At 37.9% G+C, this 26,739-nt stretch overlaps 2 protein-coding genes across 3 annotated transcripts; one reads left to right on the forward strand and one right to left on the reverse strand.

Annotated features, from left to right (window-relative positions):
* On the forward strand, window positions 1-17,955 carry GLMN (glomulin, FKBP associated protein). 2 transcript variants are annotated; one of them, XM_015870361.3, is made up of 19 exons: window positions 1-60; window positions 790-861; window positions 1,842-1,967; window positions 2,058-2,177; window positions 3,081-3,189; window positions 4,246-4,492; window positions 4,963-5,062; window positions 6,957-7,144; window positions 7,567-7,620; window positions 8,520-8,550; window positions 8,921-9,010; window positions 9,374-9,415; window positions 9,528-9,601; window positions 9,883-9,967; window positions 11,895-12,004; window positions 12,873-12,936; window positions 15,180-15,303; window positions 16,600-16,682; window positions 16,801-17,955. In XM_015870361.3, exons 2-19 carry the CDS (start codon window positions 796-798, stop codon window positions 16,906-16,908), a joined length of 1,821 nt encoding a protein of 606 aa, XP_015725847.2. In that variant the 5' UTR covers window positions 1-60; window positions 790-795; the 3' UTR covers window positions 16,909-17,955. The 2 variants fall into 2 exon arrangements, 1 of the variants encoding a protein (XP_015725847.2); XR_014932756.1 differs by lacking the exon at window positions 9,528-9,601.
* On the reverse strand, window positions 17,503-25,640 carry C11H1orf146 (chromosome 11 C1orf146 homolog). Its single transcript, XM_015870364.3, has 6 exons — window positions 25,480-25,640; window positions 24,658-24,770; window positions 22,914-23,007; window positions 20,179-20,347; window positions 18,460-18,538; window positions 17,503-18,063 (listed from the first exon to the last, which is right to left on the reverse strand). Exons 2-6 carry the CDS (start codon window positions 24,724-24,726, stop codon window positions 17,941-17,943), a joined length of 534 nt encoding a protein of 177 aa, XP_015725850.2. The 5' UTR covers window positions 24,727-24,770; window positions 25,480-25,640; the 3' UTR covers window positions 17,503-17,940.
* Window positions 25,641-26,739: the final 1,099 nt, after the last annotated feature.

The raw sequence follows: 26,739 nt of genomic DNA on the forward strand, positions 1-26,739 counted from the left end.
GTGTCGGCCGGGCCCGGGCCGGGAGCGAGGAGCGGCGGCAGCGCGGTGTGAGCGGTTACGGTGGGTGCCGTGAGCGGGGAGCGCTTCTTGCGGGTTTTGTTTGTAATTCAGCCCTGGGTTAAAGGCTGACCTTAGCAGCCCCTCGTGCTGGCGTGTATGTGGCACCCCACGTGGGAAAGCTACTTTAATAGAGGAGGGAGGGCTCTGAGTATAAGCAGCAGTAAGTTTGTGCTTATTTGGGTGCTGTACGTTTGCCGCTGGAACCGCTGGAAAGATGTAATTAGAAAGTGGGTTAAGTCGTAAGGCCTGACAGCGTGGGGAGCTGAGCAGCGCCGTGTGTGCCGTCACGTGTCCGAGGGCTGGGGGGGAAACAGCAGAGCTGACAGCGTATGGAAATTGGTGGTGGGTTAGGGACAGTGGCTGTATAACGAGCCTTAGGCAGAAGAAAGTACTCAAAGCTGTTAAACAAACAGGAATCCCCAAACCTGAAGTTTTTAATTGTTGCACCTGAAGATAATGGAATGCTTGATCGGCCAGCACTGCAAGGAAGTGAATGATGTTGCATATGTAGTCTTGACTGGTCTAAACCACTGTTGGTACAAGGCAGCAGGCACCTGAAGGCACATATGAAGGCACATACAGCTCCCACTGTATGTGGCCATGCAGTAGCTAAAAGACTGTTCTCATTTCTCTATTTGGTGTCTTAATAACATGATTTTTTTAATTTATTTTTTAAATTTCTGCATTTACTTAATGTGTTTTAATACTGTACCTTTTAATTCCTAATAGTTTTCAATGCCTGAAGAGCAAACTCAAGCAATAATGGCAGTTGATGAACTTCAAGCCATAATACAAAGATGCGTAAGTACTTCTCATAAAAGTCATAAGTGCAATTAAAGGTTCACTCTATGGCTTCAGAACACAAGATACTTGTTAGATCTCCTCGCTGCTATCTGGACTTAGTCTCCATGTTTCATTCACTTCTCCCTGACTGTTTTCCCAAGTTTTCCCTCTTGGAGAAAGAAGTGTTCTTGTTTCTCTCAGCAGAACATGTCAAAGTGAACATATCACAGAATCACAGAACTGTAGGGGTGGGAAGGGACCTCCAGAGGTCATCGAGTCCAGCCCCCTTGCATAGCAGGCCCCCTACAGCAGGCTGCACAGGTAGATGTCCAGGAGTAGTCTTGAATATCTCCAGAGAAGGAGACTCCACAACCTCCCTGGGCAGCCTGTTCCAGTGCTCCATCACCCTTACCATGAAGAAGTTCTGTTGTGTTTTGATGCAGAGCTTCCTGTGTGCTTCAGTTTATGGACATTTCCCCTTGTCCTGTCCACACACACTGCTGAAAAGAGGTTGGCTGTGTCCCTTTGACTCCCACACTTAAGATATTTATAGATGTTAATAAGATCACCTCTGAGTCTTCTTTACTCAAGGCTGAATAGACCCAGTTTACTCAGCCTTTCCTCATATGGGAGATGCTCCAGGCCCTTTATCATCTCTGTGTCCCTCCACTGGACTCTGTCTTTTTTGTTCCGGGGAGCCCGGAAATGAATCCAGTACTCAGAACTGGATACAGTACTCAAACTAGATACAGTACTCCATATCAGGGGCAGATTGTTGGGGAAAATACATCTAGATAAGAAACTGTAGTTTAGACTTAAAAATAGCTACTGAAGTGCTTCGGTGGTAGCTCTTGGTAACCTCTTATGTATTATTTTTTATATATTAAAAGAAAGGTTACTGTGACATTACTTCTGATTGTGGAAAGCAAGCTTATGTTTACTTATTTTTGTATTTACTTTTTAAAATAAGGAGTTAAACATGCTTATTTTCTTTATAGCAAATTCTGGAAGAAGCTGATTTTAAAGGAGAAGATTATGATCTGTTTCAGGTAGCAGGTCAGAAGTGTTTAGAAGATGGATATGCTGCTCAGTTATTAGAAGTGATTCAAAATGTGAAAAATAGGGTGAGTTTAAGTTTGACTTCTATAAATATGATCCTTCTGAGTTTAGATAATGTCCAGTTTTGGTTGATTCTCTGAAAATCTGATTTGTAGGTTGTCATCAAGAATATGGGTTGGAATCTCATCTCTCCTCTTGTTAGATGTATTTTAGCATATAAACAGGAAGATGAGAAGCGAGAACTCTACCTGAAGATATTAGATCAGTTGGTGCAGGTATGTTTTTTGAAATATATGATTGTAATGAGATATTTGTAAGGAAGGGGCAGAAAATCCGTCTGACTTTGAGAGAAAATAGGACATGAATGCTTCTGAGTTCTTCTGCCCATTCCACATCACTGTTAAACTCATGGACCAGTTTTATCTGAAGTAGACACAACGATAACATTCTGAGAGGTAGTTAATTTTTTAATAAATATAGACAATTTTAGACAAAACGGAGCTAGACATTGTCCAATACAAAGTTCTTAGCGACCAGCTTTTGCAGTTAATGTAGCCACAGCAAAGCTACCTGTGCCTATGGCAGATCGCAGAATGATTGGAAGGTACACACAAGTTTCATCAAGTCCAACTCCTGGCTACACACAGGGCCACCCAGAATTCAAGTCTGACATCTGAGAGTGTTCTCCAGACACTTAGTGGACTCTGGCAGGATTTGGGTTGTGACATTGAGTATCTGATAATTCTGGTGAAGTCATGGGGAAATAAGATTTAATCTGTCGGAGATTCCCTTTCAGTTCTTTTTCATTTATCTACTTTGAAAACAATTTGCAAAGTAAGCCAAATTCACACTGAGGTTTTTCTTTTCTCTCTACTACTAAGGAATATCTAGCTAAAGTAGGTACTTATACAACATAGCAAATCTGATGGCACTAAACTTGATTTCTGTGTTTTCAACTTGTAGTGTACATGCTTATACATTCAGAACAGTACATTTACTATAGGAATGTATTTATTCATATTTATTAGTTTTAAGACAATTTTGGGTATTCTAATCTGTTTTCTTAATGTTCAGGAGTTTCTGCATTGTGGTTTGTGATGTGTTTTTTCTCTCCTGTTTGTTTGGTTTATATCTGATAACTATGGGGTTAAAATGTACATATTGTCCATCTCTTGTAGCTGTGCAATCCAAAGGAACTGTTTTTGGGTTTACTTGAGCAGATTGAACAGACATCAGGAGAAAAGGTGTGCCAGACTATCATGTTACTGCTTCAACCTTTGCAGACAGGTAACAGTGACTCTCTCATGTGATTTCTGACAAAGACAGACATTATAAAATTAATTTAGCCTTTGGTGGAGTAATTTAAGAGAATTTGAAATAAGATGGGTAGCCTCAGAAGAAAAAGCAACATTTTTCTTCATTCACAAAATTTGGTTATTTTTTACAGTTGTAAAACTCTCACATCCTTATTACAGAAATAGAATTACGTGGACTCATAGGTTTGGATAGTTTATTATTTAACTTTTAAAGCTTTAAAATTATAAAACTTCTGTTTGTAATTGAAACAAGTTGAAAAATATGAATTGAAAAACTGCATTATTCTGTTTTACATGCAAAAATTAAAAATACAGATTGAGATACTCGTTAAGTAGGTAAAAGTAGTAGTTACTCTCTTGGTATGTGAAATTGAGTCACACCTTCTTCTTATCAAGTTTAAGTCCAGTTATAGCAGTTTCTGAGCTGCGTTACTGAATCAAGTTAGAATTTAACAAGAGAAGCACTTTGCTAATGAGAAATGTGTATTTTGTTACATAACCGATCTGCAGCTAGTGTGCACTGAGATCAGTTTAAATGGAAAGTGGCTTGTGCTGCTTCCTCAGTGTGGGAAGACCCTGTGTTGTTTTTGCCACAGAGTATAGAACAGCTCTGAGCTGCTTAATGAAGAGTCAGATCTGAGCAGTAAGTCTTTTGTCAAACAAGAAATAGTATAGCAGGAAAGCCACAGTGAAGAGGTTTTTCAGGCCAGATAAATGGATGTTATTTTGTTTTAGTCTAGTTATAAAAAGACAGATTTTTCTGCCTTCGCGAGTTTGCAACAAAGAAAAGAGGAATGTGTGGAAATGCAAGACTGCTTTAATGCATCATTCTCAATTCTATGGTCATATTAAGTACTGTGAAATAGATTAGCTGATAAGTCTTGCTAGGCTTGTACATCTGAATTGAGATATTAGTCCTTCTGCTCCCCTGAAAGTGAAGACTTTCTTATACAGTCCTGTTCCTGTTCTTCACACATTCCTCCAGCAAACATTAACTTAATTTCTTAAAATGTTCTCTGTGTTTCAGTGGTTTTGAAACTTCAGAACAAGAAGGCCTACTCAGTGGGCTTATCTTTGGCCATGATTATGGATCAGCTTACTCCCTTGCCTGTACCATATACAAAGCAACAAATACAAGAAGATAAACTTGGTCTCTGTCAGTGCTGTAATGCAGTGGTGGACTTTGCTAAACCTTTTGTGAATGAAGTTGTTAAAAACATGGAAAAATCATCAGAATACAATGACACGGAGCTGAAAGAAGAATTACTGAAGTTGTGAGCATTTACTATTAGTTTAATATATTCCTGTAAGGAAACAAAATAAACAGTAGACACTTATTATGCATGCAGTAAATAAACAGTCTTATTAAAGTTTTTACAGTGCTGCCAACATATAAACTAATGCTGTATTTCAAAAAGAAAAAAACATCTTTTGCATATTTATGAAGTGAAACAAGAATAGTAAAAATAATTTTTTAGTACAAGGAAATTAAGAAATATTAGTCTCTGTGATGTGGAGCTCATTTGGCAGTCCTGGTGCTTCAACTCAAAGGTGCAAAAGTGAGGATAATCTATTCTGGAGGTGAATTTTAAGAAGTGCTCCTATGGGAGACATTTTTGCTTCTGTTCTTGGAATATCAGGAACAGCAGCAGCCAAAATGAGTATAGACCTTGTTGTTGGCCATTGCTGACATTGCTGTAGTTTCTGTGAGATTTTAAGTTTCACCTGTTGGGTTTTTTTTCAGCTGTATGAAAAGCCTGAAATACCCATTATTGACAGCTCAGCTTGAACAACTGGAAGGCATTGAAGAACATCCATTTCGTCATTTTGCAGCTGAAATTGTAGTAAGTGCATTTGGAATGAAGTGTTTGTCAAAGCAAATAGGAAGTTCATTTCATTTCTGTTACTGCTTAGTGTGATGGCTGTCCAGGATAAGATAATGTGAGTATGTAAATGTTTGTAATAGGCTAAGGTTCCATCCTTGGAAATGATAAACCTTACAGATGCAGTTTTGCACCTTAATAAGCCAGTTTGGACTGTTCTCTGAATCAGCAGCTGCTACCTTGTTTTAGCTCCTTCTTTTTCCCTGGTTAAGTATGATTTCTTACAAACATCTGACTTACTGTCTTCACTGCTTAGTGAAGGTAGAATCTAAGTATTAATCCAAATTTTGCACTCAAAAATCTCTTACTTCTCTAAAGTGCAGTGCCAGCTGGCCACTCCATGTGACCAGTGCAGTTATTCTGGTTTTTGAACATTTTGCATAGCAACAATTAAGTTGCTTCAATGACTGTTGGTATACTTGTTTTAACATTGGCACTATGAAGGAATAGCATTAAATTTGAGCTTTGGAATTCATTCTCTTGTTAGCTGGCTAGAGGAGGGACATACAAACACCACACAGAAATGACGAAAGCTGAAGAAGGCCAGGGAAATTTTAGAATAGGTTGAGTGGGGACTGAGGCTGGCTGAAAAGGAAGAATTGGAGCCATCTGAGATGTGGAAGGCACGTGTGTGTTTGTATGCGTAAATGTAGAGGAAGTCTGGAAGTTGCTACGTGATGCAACTCTGTTTCTTTTCCAACTTGTTTTTAAAAATGTAAGACTATATGTGCACAAAATTTTACATCCCAATGTTATGATTGTAAAGTCAAGCACACTATGTAACTAGAAAAACTTTTGGTTTTCAACCATAATTAGTTTTTCTGTCATGATCACTTTGGGTTTTTTTTTCCACAGAATATCTCAGTCAGCATAGGATGGAACTGTTGCATGGATTAATTAGAGCTGTGCAATGAAAGAGAAGCTTGTCTGTGAGATCTTTGCTTCTTTTATTGCAGAACTTTTAAGATGCGCAGTGATGGAGGCAGAGATTACCAGAATATGATAGAAAGGTTAAGATAGTTAAGGCTGCTCTGAAAAACGGGCTTTTATCCCTGCCTTTCCCATTGGGCACAGTCCGAAAACATTTATTATGCTAATTATGAATTACTTTTTCTTTGTTTTCTCAAGAAATCCACTTCTGCTCTTTGTGGAATTGGTTAATGAGTACTGTGGCTAAGGTCGGTAAAGATGCATTTAAGTACGTGACATCTGATGTAATTCTTATTCTCCAGAATGTCAGGCCTTGGATATTTGGTTTGGACAGCAGTGGAAGGATGGATTAACCTCTGCTTCTCTATAATTCATACAGTAGAAATTACATTAACTCTTAATCCACACAGATGTGTTGGGGAAAAGAACACACGTAGTTGTGAAGTTCTCCAGTGTCTTCCTGATGTGAGTTGCTGGAAAGGCCATACAGAACAATTCTAACTTTAAAACAGGCCTTGCCTTTGGCAGGTGAACATCATGTTGCATAGTGTTAATAGTCAGAGAGCAAAATACTGAGTACTCTGTGAAAAACAAAAGTCTTGTGGCATAATGTGGTCGGGAGGCCATTATTATTCACAGCATCTATAGATAATGGAGCCAGATTAGGTTTTGCAGGGTGACTTTTGTGAAGTCTTTTGCTAATTTTTGAGTGCTTGACTTTTCTGTCTTAGCACTTTTCTGACAGTTTGTTTTTCCCATAAGGTTTTTTATTTGTGTATGTATCATAAATATTAACAAAATATTTATAGTGATTTCTACATATCCTACTTAGGGTATTTTACTGTAAAGACTGTTTAAGCTTTGTAATTTATTAAACATACAGATTTTTAAAGGCAATGAAGTGAAATCTAACTTTCTTTTTTAGGGCATTTTGCTGGATATGAGAGAATTAATGCCACTAGTGTTTTTACATCATAAAAGGAGAAGATCATACTGGGAGAATCAGGAGTTTGAGGACGTAGAGCAAAAGAATTCTGCAGATTCTTTGGCATGTCTGTCATACCTGATGTTTGTTCAGCATTTTGGTATCAATTGCTTACCAGTGGTATTTAGGTAAGAGCTGTTCTTCCTCACTTACGTTAAGTTTGCACTTGGAAACTTCTGAACAAAATAAAACTATTTTATTCTTAGTAGCCATTAATGAAAACTGTATTTCACCAATTTTAGTTTTGTGGCAGCTTTATGTAGTTCAACAGTTCTGCAGATTACTACAGTTTGATTGGAGATGAGTTGACCTTTTAAATAAACTGATAGGATTAGTCTTACACTGAAAATTAATTTGTATTACAATTATGTAGACAGATGCCAGATATGAATTATAAACAGAAATTGGATGTTGTGCTTTGCACCTATCTCAGAACTTTTAGTTTTGTAAATACACTTCTATAGGTTTTTCCAGAAGGACTAATGCTTTCAAATGGATTAGCTGTGAAAATGCTTATGCACTTTAATATAGACCTAACTTTCTTTTTTAGTTCTTCGTACCTTCTGCAGTGCAATATGACACATATAGAAGTGCTGCTGAAAAGGTAGGATTATATGATATTTGGAGCTCCAGATAGTAGAGGGAAATTTTTGTCCTATGTTTTATTTCTGGTCTTTTCTAATAATTCATAGAATCAAATTCTGATTATGCCAAATAAGTTCAAAGGTGATCCTTAAAGCTGTCAGTTAAAATTGCAAGCTCTGTGACAAGATGATATTCTCTTTTTCTAAGAGCTTTAGCAAATTGTCTAAAACACACATCTATTCTTTTTAGAAAATTTATTCAGGAGTTCAAAATTAAGGCAGAATAATTAGTGTATATTTATTTGTAGTTCTGTATACTCTCTAGGAGTATAAGATTGTGTATCATATCAGAATACATTCAGGTAAGCACTATCTGATTAGAGGTCTGTCTTTCTAGAGGAAACCAAGCTTCTCTGTATGTTTATTTTGCCTTCCATTAGTAGCAATGTTGACCAAATATTTTCTAGCATTGCTGTAGAAGGGAGAAGTTTCTGATTATGACTCCTTATTATTTCCTAGTAAAACAAAACTTCTTGGCCTCTTCTTTTTAGGATTTGGTGTGTTTTTCTTTGTCTCACAGAGCTATTTCTGCATATAGAACAATTTGGAACAAGTTTTATTTTCTTTGTTCATTAATATCTTGATACCTGTGGGATATGAGCTGCTACCTCACAGATATTAAGAGGGGAAAACAACTAAGCAGTTCTGACCCTAAAGAAAGGAGTCTAATTTGCAGCTTTTATTAATTATATATACTCAATATATTGTAAAAGGTTTTTGAGAGACTAAAAGAAGACATCGTGTTTAGAAATCAGAATGAAAATTGTTAACAGCCAAGTTACTTCTTGTAATCTACTATTTCACATCAAAGATCATTATTGTCTCCTTAATTTACAACTTGATGTCTTTTTCTTTACAGAACGGAAGAATCTATGCTATCTAAAGGACTTGTAAGTTTACTTTTCCTTTGATCACATGTTCATTGTTAGAATGCTGATTATTTTCAATTTTAGTATTGTAAAACCTTAGTTTCTCTTTCTTAGAAAGGTATGAATTTTTTTCATACCTTTTCAGTTTCAGAAGTATTTTGAGGCTTAGATGTTCTTCAGTCTTACAACCATTTAAAATAATTTACTGAACATTACACACATTTGCATACATGTAAACTACCATTACTACTTAAATTTGTAGCTCCTGGGAGATCCAAATATGTGAATTGTACTAAAGGTAGTTCTATCTATGAAATATTAAGCATACAGATCAATGTCTTGTATATATGCAAAGTGTTGGAAGTTGTTTATTTTTCCTTCCCACCTTCAGGATCTGTTTGAGAGCTGTTTATTGAGAGTGGAAGATAATGGCCTTCTTCATCAGTATTTGGAATTCAGAGAATTTATTAATGTGCCTCAGGTAACAAGAAGCAGTGTACAGAACTGCCTTTGTAGTTGATAATAAACCATACCCAGTTGTTTTCTAAGCGCTGGAGGGAGGATGTGCTACTGAACCTTCATGCAATTGTGTTGTCAGACTGAAACCTACAGTGTCATGCTGTACTGAATTGCATGCTACACTGAACTGTTTATCCTCTGATACACACTACAGCATGAAGTTATAATGACAAATTATACTTTAGGTGGCTCTTGCTACTTCAGCTGCTTTTTTATTTGGATTCAACTGTTGGTGGCCTGGCTTGTATGTTAGTACCTTGATCAGATTTTGTTCAAAGTGATGTAATAATGTGCACGTAATTACAGTTTCTTTGTCTAACTGCAGGATTTGGTGAAAGTTATGACCCTTTGTCCCATAGAGCATCTGGTATGTAATGTGACCTACAGAATGATTTATGTACTGAGTTTAATTAGAATGAATCATATAATGTTATTTTTGTTATTATTAGCGTTTAATACATATATGATTGTTTTTTTAGAGAAAGAAGAGTTTGAGTATTTTGCAATTGTTCATAGATAAATTTGAAGCAGAGGGAAAATATACATTATTCAGGTATGCATTCAAATTACTGTAGATAGTACAATACAAGCCTCGCTGTAACTTTATTGCTTGCAAACTGTCAGAAATCGTTTTTATCTATCTGGTAAATCACATTAACTTTACTGTGTTAATTGGTGAGTAAATAATGAATGTCAGTTGTCTCTCATACAATCAGCTGTCAGATGTAACCCGGTGTTGAAACTGTCACTTAGTGAATAAGGCATAGTGTTACCCAAGTCTTTAGCTAAAGACGTGGGCAGTTTTGAAGATATAACATCTACTTTTGTTTGAAGGTGTTTACTGAAGACAAGCAACCATGCTGGCGTAGAAGGATACATTATTAAAAATATAAAAGATCAGATTCACTTATCATTAACGGTAAGCCTATTACTATTAAAATATATTTCTCTTCTCAAGATTGTATCTGAATTCAGTTGAGAAAACATGTATAACTTAAGCTTTTAGTGATGATACAAAAGAACCACATGTTGAATAGCAGCATAAGTTTGGAAAATGTTTCAATATTGATTCGGTTTCTTTGTGCCGGTGTATTTTTCCATTCTGATTCTTAAACACACTTTTAAATTACACAATCCTACTGCGTTTTTTAAATAGGTTATTATTACATTTTCTGCACTTGAAAAACAGTCCTTGAAGAGGAACTGCACGGTGTTTTATTTCATCCTCAGAGTTCCTCATTTTCTCAGTATAATTCAAATGCTACAGTCCAGAAAGATCTATTATTCTTTATCTTGTGTTTTTTGATGACATTCAGCATTATTCTGTGAGTGTTTCACAAATGCTAAATTCTTCGGAAAGAGTTGAGCTAGATCAAAGCCATTTAAATCTCATATTTTATAATCATTTATGGGAGGAAATTGGAAAACTTAACAAAAAGTAAATTATTAACTCTTTTGCTTTTTCATCTCTTCTCCTTTTTACTGCTTAGGGCCTTTTTCAAAGCAAATTTGATCTCTAAAGTATTCCTTTTTGTCAAGTAGGACAATACAGTCAACTCATGCATATTTCATGATAACATTTATATATTATAACACATTTATTCATAATTCATGTCATAATTGTGATATATAACAGATAATTACTTTTATAAGGCTGTAGTTGGTCCTGTGCATTGAATCAGCAGGGGATAAGCAAGATCATACTGTGAAAACTCTTCTAAAAAGGGCTTGCACTAAAGTTGAATAGATAAAACATATTCTGAAATTTTTGTACTGATGAATTTGTTGACTTCACAGCTTCAGAATTTTACTAATGCATTTCTTCTCTGTAGAGTACCCTAGCAGTCAAGAAGGCAAATAATTTACATAATTATAATTTGAATATGCTGGATTTGTTGTAAATAATTCTGCTGCAGGGAAGATATAAAGAAATGGATAAGAACATAAAATTGTTTGCAACTTATTTCCCTGCCCAGCTCACGTTAGTCTTTTCACATTCCTCATTTGACCCGACTTAACACAGTTGACCCTTCTTGTTTCCCTTCTAATGCATTTCTGGCTTTGTCTTTTTTCCCTCTAGTATAAGTTTTGTCCTGTAGGTGATGTTTCTTTGTCCAACCTGGTTACAAGTTGTGTAAACTTACATTAACTATATTAATGGAGATATGACGAAGGGGTGGGAAATCTTTTTTACTGTAAATGAGAAGAATGATCTGAAAGGCAGAGGAGAGAACTGTCAAATGACAAATTTGTGTACTTGCATCATAGATAATAACAGTTACGAAGTATTTCTTCCAGCACTTATTTTATTTTTTTAAATTTCTGTTTTCCCCAGATTGTTCATATGATTCATAGAGTATCTTGATCTAGAAGATCCCATAGGGTCGTTGAGTCCAACCTCTAGCTTTGCACAGGACACCCAAAAATCCCTATCTCTGAGAGCGTTGTCCAAACGCTTCTTGAACTCCAGCAGTTTGGGGCTGTGACCTCTGCTCTGGGCAGCCCGTTCCATGCCCAGCCACCCTCTGGTGAAGAGTCTTTTCTAACACCCAACCTGCCCCTCCCCTGTCACAGCTCCATGCTGTTCCTTCAGGCCCTATCACTGTCATCAGAGCTCAGCGTACTCCTCTGCTCCCTGTGAGAAGCTGCATCTGCCATAAGGGATCCCCTCAGCTCTTCTGTTCTGGGCCACACAAACCCAGGGACCTGATCTGCTCCTCTATGTCTTGCCATCTAGAACCTTCACTATTAAATTATCTATGTTAAATTACTTAAAATTTAATTAGAATATCTCAATTTTAGGTTTAAATTACATACTCAGATAAACTTTTTGTATCATTTTTCAGAAAGCACACGACAACGTTTGGTTTACAGGACATCACCTCATCTCCCTTCTAGATTTAGTGCTTTTGCTTCCTGAAGGTGCGGAGACAGACCTTCTGCAATACTCAGATAGGTGAGTTGTAATCACAGTTAGGGGTTTCTGTTTTTTAATCACATAGAAGTCTTTAGACCACCTTGCTACAATGAGAGGTATACCATCATGTAACTAACTAAGTGAAAACATCAGTGTGTTTTAGATTTTTTGAAACAGAGATGTAAACAATCACCTATTTATCCCATCCTTTCAAGTAATGCTGCAGAGAAAAATGTTACAGTACTATTATATTGATGTTGAGAATAAGAAAGGAATTCCTTCTCTGTTCCCTAAGAACAGAAGGTCTGATGTCAGGTTACAGAGCTGATTGGTAAAGCGTTCCCTCAGGAATGTATGGTTTGTTACATCTTTCTGCAGAAGCAGGAGAATAACTTCAACAAGTTAGGAACAAAAGAAGTGTGCTGTGTTTCTTTGGGGGTGTAAAAATCATTCAATGTAACTTACAGCAAATGATATTTATGTGGAAGAAATGGTTTTTGCTAAAAAGTATGGTAAGAGAAAAAGTATATATAAAAAGCATGTAAAAATTCAATAAAATAATTTTGAAAAACCCGCTGTCATATTAGTTGCAAATCATCAGTGAATTACCAGTGATGAATGTCACAAGTATTTTGAAATGGGATTCTCTTACAGGAAAACCCTTCCCTCACAATTATTGCCCCTCCAGTCAGCTGTTAGTTTTAATCTTACGTGCAAAGTGACATCTTCTCTTGTAATGGGGAAGGTGCTGTGCTCTTGATTAAGCCATACTGCTCAGCAGATGAGTGTGGCTTCATTTTGAACCAATGGATATTTTAGGGTTTCTGGCTAAGGGACAATATAAGTTATTATCCCTATAATGGATATCTGCACTTTAAGTGATCAGTAGTATATTTTTATTTCACAGGATTATGGCATCACTAAATCTACTGAGATATTTAGTCATCAAGGATTGTGAAAGTGATAATCAAGTAAGTACAGATTAATGTGAAAACTATTGATTTCTTGATTAGTTACAGACTGAGCAGAATTCACATGAACACTGTTATTCTCTGTTCATAGATACAGTTTTTACATTACTCTCCAAAATGGTCACTAATGCAGAGGTGGTATTTTAGCAATATTTGGTGATGTGTGATATTTTGTTTCATTCTGATGAAATTTGATTGCATTCGTACTTAACTACTACAGTAAAGAAGCTAATCCTTTTATTAAAGTGCAGTAAAGCATTTCCTGAAGTCAGTAAGCAATGGCATGGTCAGACAAATATTCTAACCAGGAGATAGTTATCCCAGGGTAAGCTGTTGTTTTTCCCCAGTCTGTTGACTTTATGGTTTGGGCTAATTGACTTTGGCATCTCATTTTCTCCTAAAATACTGGAAAAATCGTGATCCACTTTTAGAGTACATTGGCTTCTGTGAATACAAGATAATAATATGGTTGATACTGATTACTAAAAGCATCAGGAAAATGAACAGTAAAAATAGCTTTCAGTTTTGTGTTTCTTATGTTATTTAGTTAAGTAGATACAGACTAAATCAGTTTCTCAGATGTTTGGAGAGATTTTAACTTATGTCCCCATTACAGTGTACCGTACTTCATATACACACATAGCATTGTCAGCAAAGAAAGAATTCATCTTCAGCTATTAAAACTCTATACATAGTAGCATACACAATTGCTGCAACTACCATCTACTGTTTGGCGTACAGAATGTCATTATGGATTGAGGAGAAAATAACATCAACTTTACTGAAGTTTTCCCTTAAATTTAAGCCATGCCAGTTCTTACAGACTTCCCCTTTGGCTCCTTTCAGACAGTGCAAACGGAACACAAAGTAAATAATTCATCTCATCTCAGTTCACATGTTTTGATTGCTGCATAACAAGCACTTTCATGAATCAAGAAGAAAATCAGATTTTTTCTGGGTAGTTATTTCTTCATTTTAATACCATTAATGTGGAAGTAATTATTGGTCTTATTTGATTAGAATGTCTTGAATTGTGCCTTGTAGTCAACAGTACCATTTAACATTGAGAATTCTAATTTTCATCATCTTTTACCCTGCCCTTTGGTGATCCTGCCTGAGGAGAGGAGTCATTTAAATGACTCCTGTATCTAAAGACACAAAGACTGCATTATGTTTTCTTCTACAGCAGTTTTGTAACTGCAAGCTTATGAGGAACCAGAGCAGAGTTTTCCTCTCATGCTGTGTAACATCGAACAGCCTTACTTTTGAGCAGCTTTCCCTCATATCGCTTCCTTCCTGAGCACCATTATTAGCAACTCTTTTCAGCCATCCCAAACTGGAGAGGTGGTTTGTGTGTCACTTTGGCTACTGCACTGAAGGGCATAAATGAGTATAGAGCGTACATTGAGTTACAGTACAGTGTAACAGATTTTAAAATATATGTATATGATTCCCTAGGGATTTCATTAAAATCTTAACTCTAGTAAAACACTTAATGCTCATTTTTTATTAAATGCATGTGTTTATATACACTTTATATTTCTATCTGAAATTTATATAAATGTGTATAGTGAAGACAGTGGTTGGGAAGACAATATCTCTAGGTCGTCAAGCCTTTATGAGTGTCATCACTTGCTTGCAAATTCCAGATTTCTGGTGCAGCAGAACCGGTGACAAATCTGAACTCTTGTTAGTGGGTAGTAGCAATGTAGGTACAACATAAAAAAAAAATTGAATGCTGCAGCAAGCATATATTTAATACTTTTATGTGTGTTTTAAGGGAGATTGGAATATGGTCCATGTTTGGTACATGTTCTAAAAACAATAGGTAAAAAGACCTTAAAAGTAAGTACACTGTAGTTCCTATGTAGTAGCAGGGTGTAATTCACTGTGACAGTTGAGTATAGAGTTGGGCTTAGCACCATATCTAGTAACATTCTGACAGTGCTTCTTTAACTGCAGTGTACAGACAATAGTTTTATATTTGAAGAGCATGACATTTACCACAGCTTTCAGTTGTCATTACAATGCACTCTTAATTCAGGAGTGTTAATTCAAATGTTTTTAAACTATCACCATTCCATGTGTACTTAAATGCATAAGTTTAATATTTTATTCCTTCCCACTACAAAAGTTTGTGTATTAAAGACTAGTCAAAAAAACTCTGCTTGAAAACTTAGCATTGAGTTACTTCATTAAAAATAACTTGCAAAAACCTTCTCTGTGCTGTTCTCTTTGAATAGACTGGTGTGTGGACTGCGATTGCCAAGATTGAGAAGAACTTCTTAAAACCGCTGCATGTTGGACTGAATATGTCCAAAGCTCACTACGAGGCAGAAATAAAGAATAAGAAAGAAAACAGGAGAGGTTCGTTGTGGTGTTTGTTTTTTTTTTTCTTAGTGTTGTTCAGAAATCTTTGAATTAAGGAAGCGGTGAATGCACTATAAATACCTATTTTTACTTAAGTATTGATCAGCAGTTGCTATATTTGATGCTAATACTTTTCATAACTAGAAAAATCTGAGCTTGTTTATCTCTCCTCACATTTGTAAACCTTACAGAAACTGGACAGAAATGTCACATGAAGACATTCAAACCTTGTTCTGTGTTTATGCTTTTGATCTAAGTCTCTCTGTGAATATATAGCCCTTAGGTTTCATAGTAGGTGTGGGGAGGCTAACAAGAGAAGAAATAATTCACACAGCAAACAGGTAGTGTCTTAAATCCCAAAGGATTACCTTCTGAATCTTTTTTATCTGACACATAGAATCAAATTCTGCTCAGGGCTAAGCAGATCCATTCCTAAGGGAATGAAAGCTATAGCTGCTGTAGGCCAACTCTGTGTATGTCAGATCCTCTGTCCCTTTGTGGTCTCCAGTATAATTAAGACAGCCCAAGGAAATTACTTCTGCTGCTAGAAATGTCAGTACGGCTTTTTGCTCCTAGTTGCATCCTTATGTGTTGTTATAAACTGTGTAAGTACAAGGCAGAGGGAAGGGATTTTTTCTGAAGATAACCTGTGGATATCTTTCTAAAGGAAGTCCTTTTAAAGAAAAAGCTTCCTGGTTCACTTTAGTTTCTTACATGTCCCTATACTTTAACAAAGCACAGAGATCTGAGTTCAAGAGGAGATACCTACCTCATTAAAATAAATGGTTTAGTCTTTCTCCCCAGCGTATAATCTTTGTAAGCGTTACGTTACATTCCAAGTATGTAGTCTGAAAGTTGAAGTATTCCCCTCAATTTTGGGATCTGCCCTTGTAGTTTTGTCTGCTGTAAATAGTCTGTCAGGAACAGAGAAACATGCAACCACTTTCTGGATAAAGTTAAGTCTGTCATCTCATATATCTCTGGTTGTGAAAGTATTAAACATGTATCTAAAAAACCAACCAGATTATATATTTCCTTTTAAGGAGAATTTTAGCAATATAAATTGTTTTAAGTTTACAAATATTGCTTGTTTGCTAATGTAGTCATAAATCATATAGAAATGGCAGAGATAGCAGTCCTCAAAGTTCAGTACTTTTCCTTTTCAGTGTTTGTTCAGTCTTTATGCTACTGATTTAACAATTACTATCCATAAATACTAATAAGTTGCAAGTTGTTTTGATTCTAAAAATTAGGTGGAACAGCAGCCTGATGTCTGGTTCTTTTCTTCTACAGAGGCAGACAGTTCTAACACAATTTGTTCTTTGACGGTCAGTGGGGAAAAGATGCCTGCCATGACCACGGAAATGCAACTTCAGGTGAGTTTGCAGTTCCAAAAGTATTTAGATTTTTCAATTTGGAGCCAAACGTACATGTACAGTCAACAAATAATCCATTTTTCTAATAAAAATAACCATAATTCTTTTGTCATTTCAGGTTTTACACTCAGCTCTCTTCACATTTGATTTAATAGAAAGCGTTCTAGCTCGAGTAGAAGAGCTCATTGAAGTGAAAGTAAAAGCTGTAATGGATGAAAATATATAGGTCAACTGGAATATCTGAGTTAATGTACTTTTTGAAAGATCATTTTGATCATTAGTCTTGAATTGAAAAGAGGCCTATACCAGCCTTTAGAGAGTAGCATAGAGTGGCCTCTAGAAAAACTGCAAATCCTGCTCTTCATATGTGTGTTGCTGGTTTTTTTTGTCATTTTTTTAAAAAAAAACTTATTTTGCTGTTTTTGTCTGTGATCACAGATGGTTTGTTTACTAAAGTGTTCATCTTCAGAACCTGATGTTTTTTCTGAAGTATAGGAAGTAAATCTACAAGATGTTTTTGTGTTGTGCTGTGGTAAGAATGTGTGACTGTGCATTTCTTGTTCTGTTCATTTTCAAAGTATTTTAGATAAGTTGTTGTCTGATGAAGATTTTTATAAAGTAACCTGGAGAGCCAGGAACTAAAAAGCACTGTTAAAGGAGTAGTTATTTTTATTAGTACTTTTTAATATTGACAAACAAGCTTCTATATTTACAAACAGGTCTATAAGCTATAGTTAATACATAAAGGCAAACCAAACCAAGTTTCAGACCGGGTTTAAACATCAGCCCTGAGCCAAGTAAGGTATTAAAACTCGGTAAAAGAACAGATAAAACTTGTGTTTAAAAACACACTGCATAAGGCTTAATACACAACTGCTTGAACACAGGAAACCTGTATCTTGAAATTGTTTTGGTGATCGTTATCTCTGATGATAAAGTTTTCCTTAAGAATTATTACATAATTTGATATATTATTATGAACAGATGAATGCATAGGTTCCAAATCAAACCAAATGTCAGGACGACTTCTCTTTAGTGCAGTTAAGCTACATTTTTATTTTGTTAGAAAACATACGGGGCACAATGTATACTATTTTTCACTGTATAGTTGTTTAATATAAATTTGTTTCAAATGCGTAAATTGTATATATAGTTTTTTTAAACGCAAGAGTATATTTTAAGAACATTCTATATATTGTTTAAAGTATAGCTGCTATAATTTATTTAAATTTATTTATGAATAAAACTCCACGCTAAATTAATTACTATGCAACTGCTGGTACTCCTGAAGCATCTTCCAGACTGGACTGTTTTCTATTATGTGGGTTTTTGTCATTGCCATTTTCTGAGAAACATCATCTGGACGTGGCTTGGAATTCATCTTAAAGGAAAGAAAAATATTATGAGTAGGACACGTTCACTATCTGAAAAATGAATGCTTAGTCTCTCTTTAGCTGTAGGACAAGCCCTAACATAACTACTCCCAACAGCCTTGCGTGTGCTTATCTAGATAGTACTTGTCCAGGCATTGGTGTGGTAGGTTTGGACTATGTCACGGGCACAGGTAAATCTAGGTATATAAAAATCTAGGTATCTAGCAGCCCTGCCCAGAGCAGGGTGTTGGAACTGGGTCATCTTTAAAGGTCCCTTCCAACTTAAATGATTCTATGATTGTAGTCAATATATTGCAAAAAGATCCATTAAGGAAAAAATAATGTTTTCCAAATTAAAATACCTCTGAATTTCTGAGGTTTTAATCATATTTAACTAGGCTTACCTTAGCTATAGTTAGCATCAACTTAACAGTTTCAGCAGTATTATGAACTGGTATAACACGTAAATTGCTTCCCAGGAATCTACACATCAAAATAAATTAAGGTTACTTTCAAAGTTCACATTTAATTATGCCACGAAACTCAAAAAACATTCCCACATAATGTAAACAACTTCTTTATCTGTACCACAGGTTGCTTTCATCTTCAGCTGAGTAAGATTGCTTTTATCTTTGAAGGCAGCAGGTAAATTCTGGCTGTTTTTGTACCTATGTATCCCATCTCTACACCATTTGTTCAGGTGGGGTTTCTGAAGGGCTTTTTTTGTTTCTAGGACTCCTTGACAGACAGTCAGTCTTAATTTCTTAAGAGCGTGTATGTTCAGGGAGAACAAAACACACTTCTGTTGTGTTGTTGAAGACCGTTTTCAAAGTGGCAGTAAAAATACCTTTATTTCTTCCATGAGAAACAAAACACAGGAAAGGATCTAAAAATATTATGCTTAAAATAGCTCCAAGTTTGAAATACATCTTTGTAGCATACTGTCCAAATATAACAGTCCGTACATTCAAATAATGGGATAACACTAACGATTTTATTAGAATGTCCAAGTCTACATAATTTAATCAGAGGATTAAAAAATTGATTAAAAAGAAGTAAAAAAACTGATCTACCTACAGTGCCCAAACTCCTAGCTGCCAGCTAGTAATAAAGCGCGTGTATCTAAGATATCATTGTGCCCTGCCATCATCAAGATGGTGTGGCCTGTGGTGATAAACTAATATTTTTAAGTAAAATTACTGAGTTGCTAAAGGGAATGTGTTTTCAAAACATCACATTTATTACTGGTCAACAGACATATAGGACCGATTGAAATATAGATTGAACGTTAGCATTACCATCAGCTGAAAAATATGTTCTTGCTGAATGATGGCAATGCTTTTAAGAACTCTCATGAAAATGTATGGAATTTTTGCAAATAGATAATAGATTTCCTACATTTTGTCCCATATACTCAGCACTTGGCAACGTGCCCTGGATGTAATGAAACTGGTGTTAGTTTCAAGGAGGTAAAGATCAAAGACTCCATTAGAATAGTCACTTTGATGTCAGGAGTGACAATCAGCTGCAGCAAAGATTACTGTACCTACTGGAAAATGGTTTTGAATGGAAGTATAGAACAGAATCTAATATCCATTATGAACAGCTATATACTGAAAAGTGCACATTTTCAGGTTTTTTTTTCCCACCGTTTTAGCTCAGTATAACAGACTCTTCCAAGTGAAGAGATTTTAAAACCTGGTAAATAATCTATTATTTACAACAAAACCTCTTCATATGAATAAAACTTACTTGATCTATTTTGAATTTACCATGAAAACGTGCTGCCAGAACTAGGATAAAATAGTTAAAGAAAATTGCCTCATTTTCCAGTGTGAGAGAAAAACTTGAAAAAGATTACAGGGGCCTAAGGAGGTGGGAAGGATGGTTCTTTCTTTTTTAGTTTTGTTTGTTTTTTTCTTGGGGGACACACACACCTTTTGTTACATATCATATCAGATAGATTCACTTAACATTCTCTTCATTTTCCATTAATAAACGTATTCTTTGGCTAATTTTCCAGTGTATGAACAAAATAAAATTCAACTGAATCCCAGACTGCTGAGTAAACATTTAAACTTCATTTCTTCCTAGCAGTAGAAAGTTGGATGTTGAAATAATACCTTCTCTGAATCCTAAACGTTACATTCCATTCCTGTGGTCCATGGAGAGCAGCTGATAAAACCAGAAAGCTATTGCGATGTATGTTTATAAACTTCTGAATTCTTTCTAAAAGCTGCTCTTCCCCTCTCACGAGCAAGTCTTGAATGTCTGCCAGAATAAATGCAACACCTGTTGAAATTGATATGAATTTGTGTTAGCAGTGTGATTAAACCTCACTACAAATACCCCAATCAGGAAGCAATTCTTATTCAAGCATTAATTTGAAAGGGTAGAACAATAATAGAAAAAAAAGTGAATGAATTCATGCATCTTGACAGTTTAATGCAATCATGACATTTAGCCAGTAATTACTAGGAAATTTAAGATCAAACTACAAATAATTCAGATGTTATTTTCTATCATAACATTAAGAGAAAAAAAAAGTATTCAATTCACTTAAAGTGTAGACATCTGAATGCCTTTGTAAGCACGTGTTTCAGGAACAAGAATCTGCTGTGTGGAATGAACTTAGAACAAATGCAGACTGACTGCAGACTTCAGCAGTTCTGATTTAGAAGTAAGATAAGCAAATACACCTGCAACATCTTCAAACTGAACTAAAATGTCTATCGTGAAAAATTAAATTATAACCCCATCAACAAAGTTAAGTTCAAAGTTAAGGCATAAGTGTAGGAGGTTCAGCAGCAGGAGACACAAAAGACTGGGCCAGTCAATAAAACACAGAATCACAGAATGACCCGGGTTGGAAGGGACCTCAAGGATCATGTAGTTCCAACCCCCCTGCCTAGCAGGGCCACCAAACATACACATTTACTAGATCAGGTTGCCCAGGGCCCTGTCCAACCTGGTCTTGAACACCTCCAAGGACGGGGCATCCACAACCTCACTGGGCAGCCTGTTCCAGGACCTAACCACCCTTCTAGTAAAGAACTTTCCCCTAACATCCAACCTAAATCTTCCCTCCTTCAACTTAAAACCATTTCCCCTAGTCCTGCTATTATCAGCCCTTTCAAAGAGTTTACTCCCCTCCTGGGAGTAAGTTCCCTTCAGGTATTGAAAGGCTGCAATGAGGTCACCCCGCAACCTTCTCTTCTCCAGGCTGAACAAACCCAACTCCCTCAGCCTGTCCTCATAGGGAAGGTGCTCCAGCCCCCTGATCATCTTTGTGGCCCTCCTCTGGACCCTTTCCAAAATCTCCATATCTTTTTTGTACTGAGGGCTCCACACCTGGACACAGTACTCCAGATGGGGCCTCACAAGAGCAGAGTAGAGAGGGACGATCACCTCCCTATCCCTGCTGACCACCCCTCTCCTGATGGAGCCCAGGATCCCATTTGCTTTCCGGGCTGCCAGAGCGCACTGCTGGCTCATGTTAAGTTTCTCATCTATCAGGACCCCTAGGTCTTTTTCAGCCGAGCTGCTCTCAAGGACAACTCCTCCCAGCCTGTACAGGTGCCTGGGGTTCTTCTGGCCCAAGTGCAAAACCTTGCACTTTGCCGTGTTGAACCTCATTAGATTCACCCGAGCCTGGCTTTCCAGCCTGTCAAGGTCCCTCTGAATGGCATCTGTTCCCTCCACCGTATCGACTGCACCACTCAGCTTAGTGTCATCAGCAAACTTGCTGAGGGTGCACTCCATTCCCTCATCGATGTCATTAATAAAGATGTTAAAGAGCACCGGTCCCAAGACAGACCCTTGAGGGACGCCGCTCGTTACCGGCCTCCACCTGGACATAGAGCCATTGACCACCACCCTCTGTCTGCGGCCTTTCAACCATCTAGTTGTCCACCCATCAAATCCACCTCCCTCCAATTTGGAGATGAGGATGTGATGGGGGACCATGTCAAAGGCCTTGCTCAGGTCCAGGTAAATGACATCGGTCGCCTTCCCTTCATCCACCAACGCCGTCACTCCATCATAGAAGGCCACAAGATTAGTTAAGCATGACCTTCCCCTGGTGAAGCCATGCTGGCTGTCTCGGATCACATGCTTGTTCTTTATGTGATCAAGCATGTTGTCCAGGAGGATCTGTTCCATAATCTTCCCAGGCACAGAGGTGAGACTCACCGGCCTGTAGTTCCCCGGGTCGTCCCTGCTCCCCTTCTTGTAAATGGGAGTGACGTGACCCTTCCTCCAATCATCCGGGACCTCACCTGACAGCCACGACTTCTCAAATATGATGGAGAGCGGCTCAGCAACCACCTCAGCCAGCTCCTTCAGGACCCTTGTTAGTCCTTACAGTTCAGGAAAGCTTCAGGTTAAGGATCTCAGTGGGCTGTCTAAAGCATCCTCTGCTCTGGAAAGGATGGGTTATATTTGATGTTTGAAGTTTCAGTAATTTCCTAATCAAAACAGCTCCACGAATCATTTTCTCATCTCCCTTTTTACCACCGGGTCTGTAAATTCAACTTGGATAATTAAAGCCAAGGCTCTCTATTGTATTTACAGCTCCAAATACTAAATATCTTGATGGCCATCTTATGTTTAAGTGGCATTCAACACACTCATTTATAAGAAGAATTTTCTGAATCCTCAAATACAATATAGAGACCAATGGCAACATTTAATCCATTAAATTCTCTATTGCAGCCTCTAACATACATGCATTCACTTCTCCTTTCAATACTGCATGACACTCCAACACGGCAACTTTTATTCAGTTCAGCACAGCTTATGACAGAGCCTGATCTTGTGCCTCATTAGAGTTTAGGAATTTAAAAACAAAGTACTGTACCAGAAAGGGAAAAAATCACGGAACCCATTTCCACTGATTCTGAATATCGAACTCGATGTTGTTGCCTCTGTAGAATTGTGGAGATTTCGTGATTCTAAATAAATGTTAACAGGTTATTTTCAGCCAACAGATTAGATGAAATATTCTAAAAACATTTAATAGTTACAGGAGAACTTCAGCATCATCGCTTAAGAATTTTTTTTTGTAGAATTTTGATTTGTAGAAGCGAGGAATGTAGAATGGTGTATTTCTAAGGCTCCCGTTAATTAGGCTGCATTATTCTCGTTGATGTCAGCATTTCATTTGGAAGATGTTTCAGAAGATTTGTATAGGAAGTGATTTTCATTAAAGGTTTTTGACAGAACACAATCCAGTAAACTAGAACAGTGCGCTGTGCAGTGTAATCATTTGAGGAATGGAGTGGGTTTGGATTTATATTTCAGCCTGCAAAAAGCACTTTGCAGCACGCTCTGCAAAAGCTGCTCAAACCCACACATTCTGAAGATTGAACCGACTCCTTTTTAGATAATAGTTTAAAGATGAAGGCAACCTGACATTAAGAGTGTTCTAGCGATTTAGTAGAAGATATAAAGTCCAGATAGCGAGTGAACCCTGAAGGAGGCAGTTACCATAAAATTCACTCTTTGCATTTGTATGGACTGGGAATGCTCAGTGACAGCTGCTTATGAGATGGAACCACAGTTTTGGAATATTTCTCTGTTTTGGAGCCACTGCTGAGAGGGAATTATTTAGTACACAAATGTGAAACAGCCTTAAGAAAAGGAAAGTTACATGGGTAGAAAAGGAAGCTCACAATGCAAAACTAACCAAAATTGATAAAAACAATGTCTTATTAAAAGATCTTCGACTTATACTTCAGCTATTTCTGTATCTTTGCTCCCTGGCAGTCCACACCAATGCTTATAGCTAAGAGGCATTTAGGCTGGTGTAGCTGATGTGATCCCTACCCTCAGGTACCTCTCACCATTACAGATAATGTTGCTCTTGAAACAGTTGCCGAACTGGAACAGTTTGCAGGCTGTCATCTCGCAATAAACAGGCTTTAAACTGAGACAATTCAAGAATGACTTCAATACCACTCATCTATTTGTACAGCAAAGATAGAGCAGTGACCTTGTTAGCCAAGCTCATGCAAGCTATCCTTGATAGTGAGCCAAAGCCCTCAGCCTCTAAATTCTCTCAAGCTGGCATGAAATTAGCCTCAGCTGCAGGAACTAATTATCAGCTCCTTGACAGCCCCTTTCACTATGCTGGGGAATTGAAATTAACAGATATAAATATAAATCACTGTCTGTAAGGCTATTTTAAGCTGAACTACACGTTTACTGAGTAATAATTCATCCCAACATTGACGCACTAGTGTAGAAAATAAAGCATTTAGGAAGAAGATCAGAAAATTAAAAACATCCCTGATAGAATTATTTATAGCAGTCCCTGAAAGCAGCATCAGTACTACGCAAAAACAGTGAGTCAGGAGGACAAGCCTGGAGCAGTGCAACTCGAAATAGCAAACAGCAGGAGTGCTAAATATGTACAGAAGTAGCTAGGGGAAAAAAAGCACCAAAAAACTATAAATGTTATAGTAGAAACAACTTCAGATAATGTTACTGCTTTGTGCTTAAAGAACACTGGTTGACATTGCATACAGTGCTTGCATGTACAGAACATAACATTGATTCCAGTGTTTCTATGCTCTGACTACTCTTGGCAAACGGCATCATACCTGCAGGCCTGCACTCATAATGACTGTTGTTACCCATTTTGACTGCTCCTGCTTGCTGTTGTCTGCCATCTTCACGGTTTTAATGGCTCTCTGAGGAAACGTCAGCTGTGATTCTGCAGCAGAAATGCAAAGTCACGGCTTGGAGCAGTGATTGAGCACCTGGTGGAAGGCAGGGTCAACCCAGGGCAGCTCAGCTGTGTGAGTGCACCCGAGTGACTGCAAGGAGTGGAGGCAGGATCCATCCCTGCACAGACCTCATGTAAGGGCTGGCAGTGGAGGTGAAGGCATCTCTTGCTGGAGTTCCCTGCTCACCTGAGGCCTTCCAAAGGTAAGCAGACCTTTTTTCCCCCTTTGTTTCTTTGTCTACAGCTGCTGTGTTTGAAAAAACAGAGCATACCCCACAAGGATAACAAAATAAAAGAAAGTAATGAAGAAAGAAAGTGATAATTTGTTGGTTGAGGAGACAGAATGGTTAAGGTACCAATATCTATGGGTCAGATTGGATCCAGTCTGAGGCAGAATCCAACTCTCTAAGATGCCTGTAGGTAGCTACTGCTGAACTGCTTATGTAACGTGGAAACTAAACATCTATATGGGCCTTTAAACAAATTCGCATCTAAGGGAGTAATGGGGACGGATGTTCAGAACGAATAAACGACTTTGAGCCAGCATTCCTGAGGAGCTCCGGTGCCTGAGGCGCCCCCCCACCCCCCAAAAAACTGGCAGGGCACAGCCGCACACCCAAAGCACGCGGTGCGCTGAGCAGAGCCGCTGTGCTCCGGGCCTCGTGCTGCTCCGATCCGAGGAGCTCGTAGGACAGACCTGGTGCCCGGCACAGGTGCGAGCCCTGAGGCCCGAATAGTTGTGGCTCACGGAGCGCCGCGCTGCCGGGCAGCACACGGGGATCTCGAGCTTCCCGCCCTCGGGGTCGGGGTGTCGCGCTGCCCGCCGGCAGGGGGCGCTGCGGCCACAAGCAGGTGAATAATGAGGAAAAAACACTTAGATTTAATGGGAACTGCTTCCTGTTGGTGTTTTGACTGCAGATGTTGTTTTAAAACATGCAAAAATTCCGTGTATTTTTGCCTGACACTGCATCTGACAAGAGCGTGCAGTTGAAATAGGAATGAGGCTGTGAATGATCAGTGAGGAGCAGAGCCTGTTTTTGCCTGGCAGTTCAGCCCGAAGTGTTGGGCAGCGCGATGCTGGGATCTGGGCAGGGATCAATGCTGGGAGGGACCGAGTTGTGTTTAACGATGCTGTGTGACCTCAGTCTGACTGTGTGACTTGGCTTTCTCCTTCCTGGAGCCTGACTTCTGCCTGAGACTCATCCTGTGCACATTGTGTTGTGTTTTTACACACAGCAGAATCGAGTAATTCAGAGGAATTTTGTCCTTTTAGCAGTAGGATTAACTTTTACCACTAGGATAACTAGAATTAGTGTAAGTAGCTTTATAGTAACTATATAAAAAAAAGTCCAGAATACATATTCAGCAGTCATTCCCAGTCCCCAGTTTTTCTATTTTTTATTTTTTTTCTATCAGTATTTCTATGTGGGCTGACTTGGTTTCATTTTGGAATGTGGATTTTGCCGTAGCGTTGGAATGTGAATGCAGATGGTTCCTTCTGTCTAAGGAGGCCATATGAATAGAGCTGGGTCTGGAAGATTCTGCAGAGCGTTCTATCAGCTGCCTGATATTAAGATCTAAATTCTGCTTTGCTGTCATAGCTGTGCTAATTCAGTGCTGAGTGCGAGTATCTGATGTTTTGAAGGGCCTTCTGTTCCCCTACAGCTTTGGAATCTTAATGTTGAGGGTTTGAGCAGTGCATTGAGGGGCATGGTTTGAATTCTAATAACAAATCAAGTAGCAAGCAAAATAGTTCTAAATGAAAGGATTTGCTGACTTTGGGGGGGTGGGGAGGGGTTGGACTAGATGGTCTCTAGAGGCCCCTTCCAACCTCTAAAATTCTGTGATTTTTATGCTGCTCTTTTATGGTAAAGAACAGGAGTTGGTCTCAGTCACTTACAGTTATTGCTGCTATGATGATCTCTGATGTTCTCTTGGCCCTACCTTTAACTCTCAA

Source organism: Coturnix japonica, chromosome 11 (genome assembly GCF_054131305.1).
Source record: "Coturnix japonica strain WE chromosome 11, WE-NBRP24, whole genome shotgun sequence".
In the NCBI taxonomy this organism is placed as follows: domain Eukaryota; kingdom Metazoa; phylum Chordata; class Aves; order Galliformes; family Phasianidae; genus Coturnix; species Coturnix japonica.

Coding starts and splice junctions, on each gene's coding strand:
- C11H1orf146 (XM_015870364.3), bottom strand. CDS start 24,726: ATGGCAGACAACAGCAAGCAGGAGCAGTCAAAATGGGTAACAACAGTC. Junction 23,008..24,657: donor TTATGAGTGCAGGCCTGCAG/GTATGATGCCGT, acceptor ACATTTATTTAG/AATCACGAAATCTCCACAAT. Junction 20,348..22,913: donor CGTGATTTTTTCCCTTTCTG/GTACAGTACTTT, acceptor CAATTTCAACAG/GTGTTGCATTTATTCTGGCA.
- GLMN (XM_015870361.3), top strand. CDS start 796: ATGCCTGAAGAGCAAACTCAAGCAATAATGGCAGTTGATGAACTTCAA. Junction 5,063..6,956: donor ATTTTGCAGCTGAAATTGTA/GTAAGTGCATTT, acceptor TTTCTTTTTTAG/GGCATTTTGCTGGATATGAG. Junction 9,602..9,882: donor GGAAAATATACATTATTCAG/GTATGCATTCAA, acceptor TTTTGTTTGAAG/GTGTTTACTGAAGACAAGCA.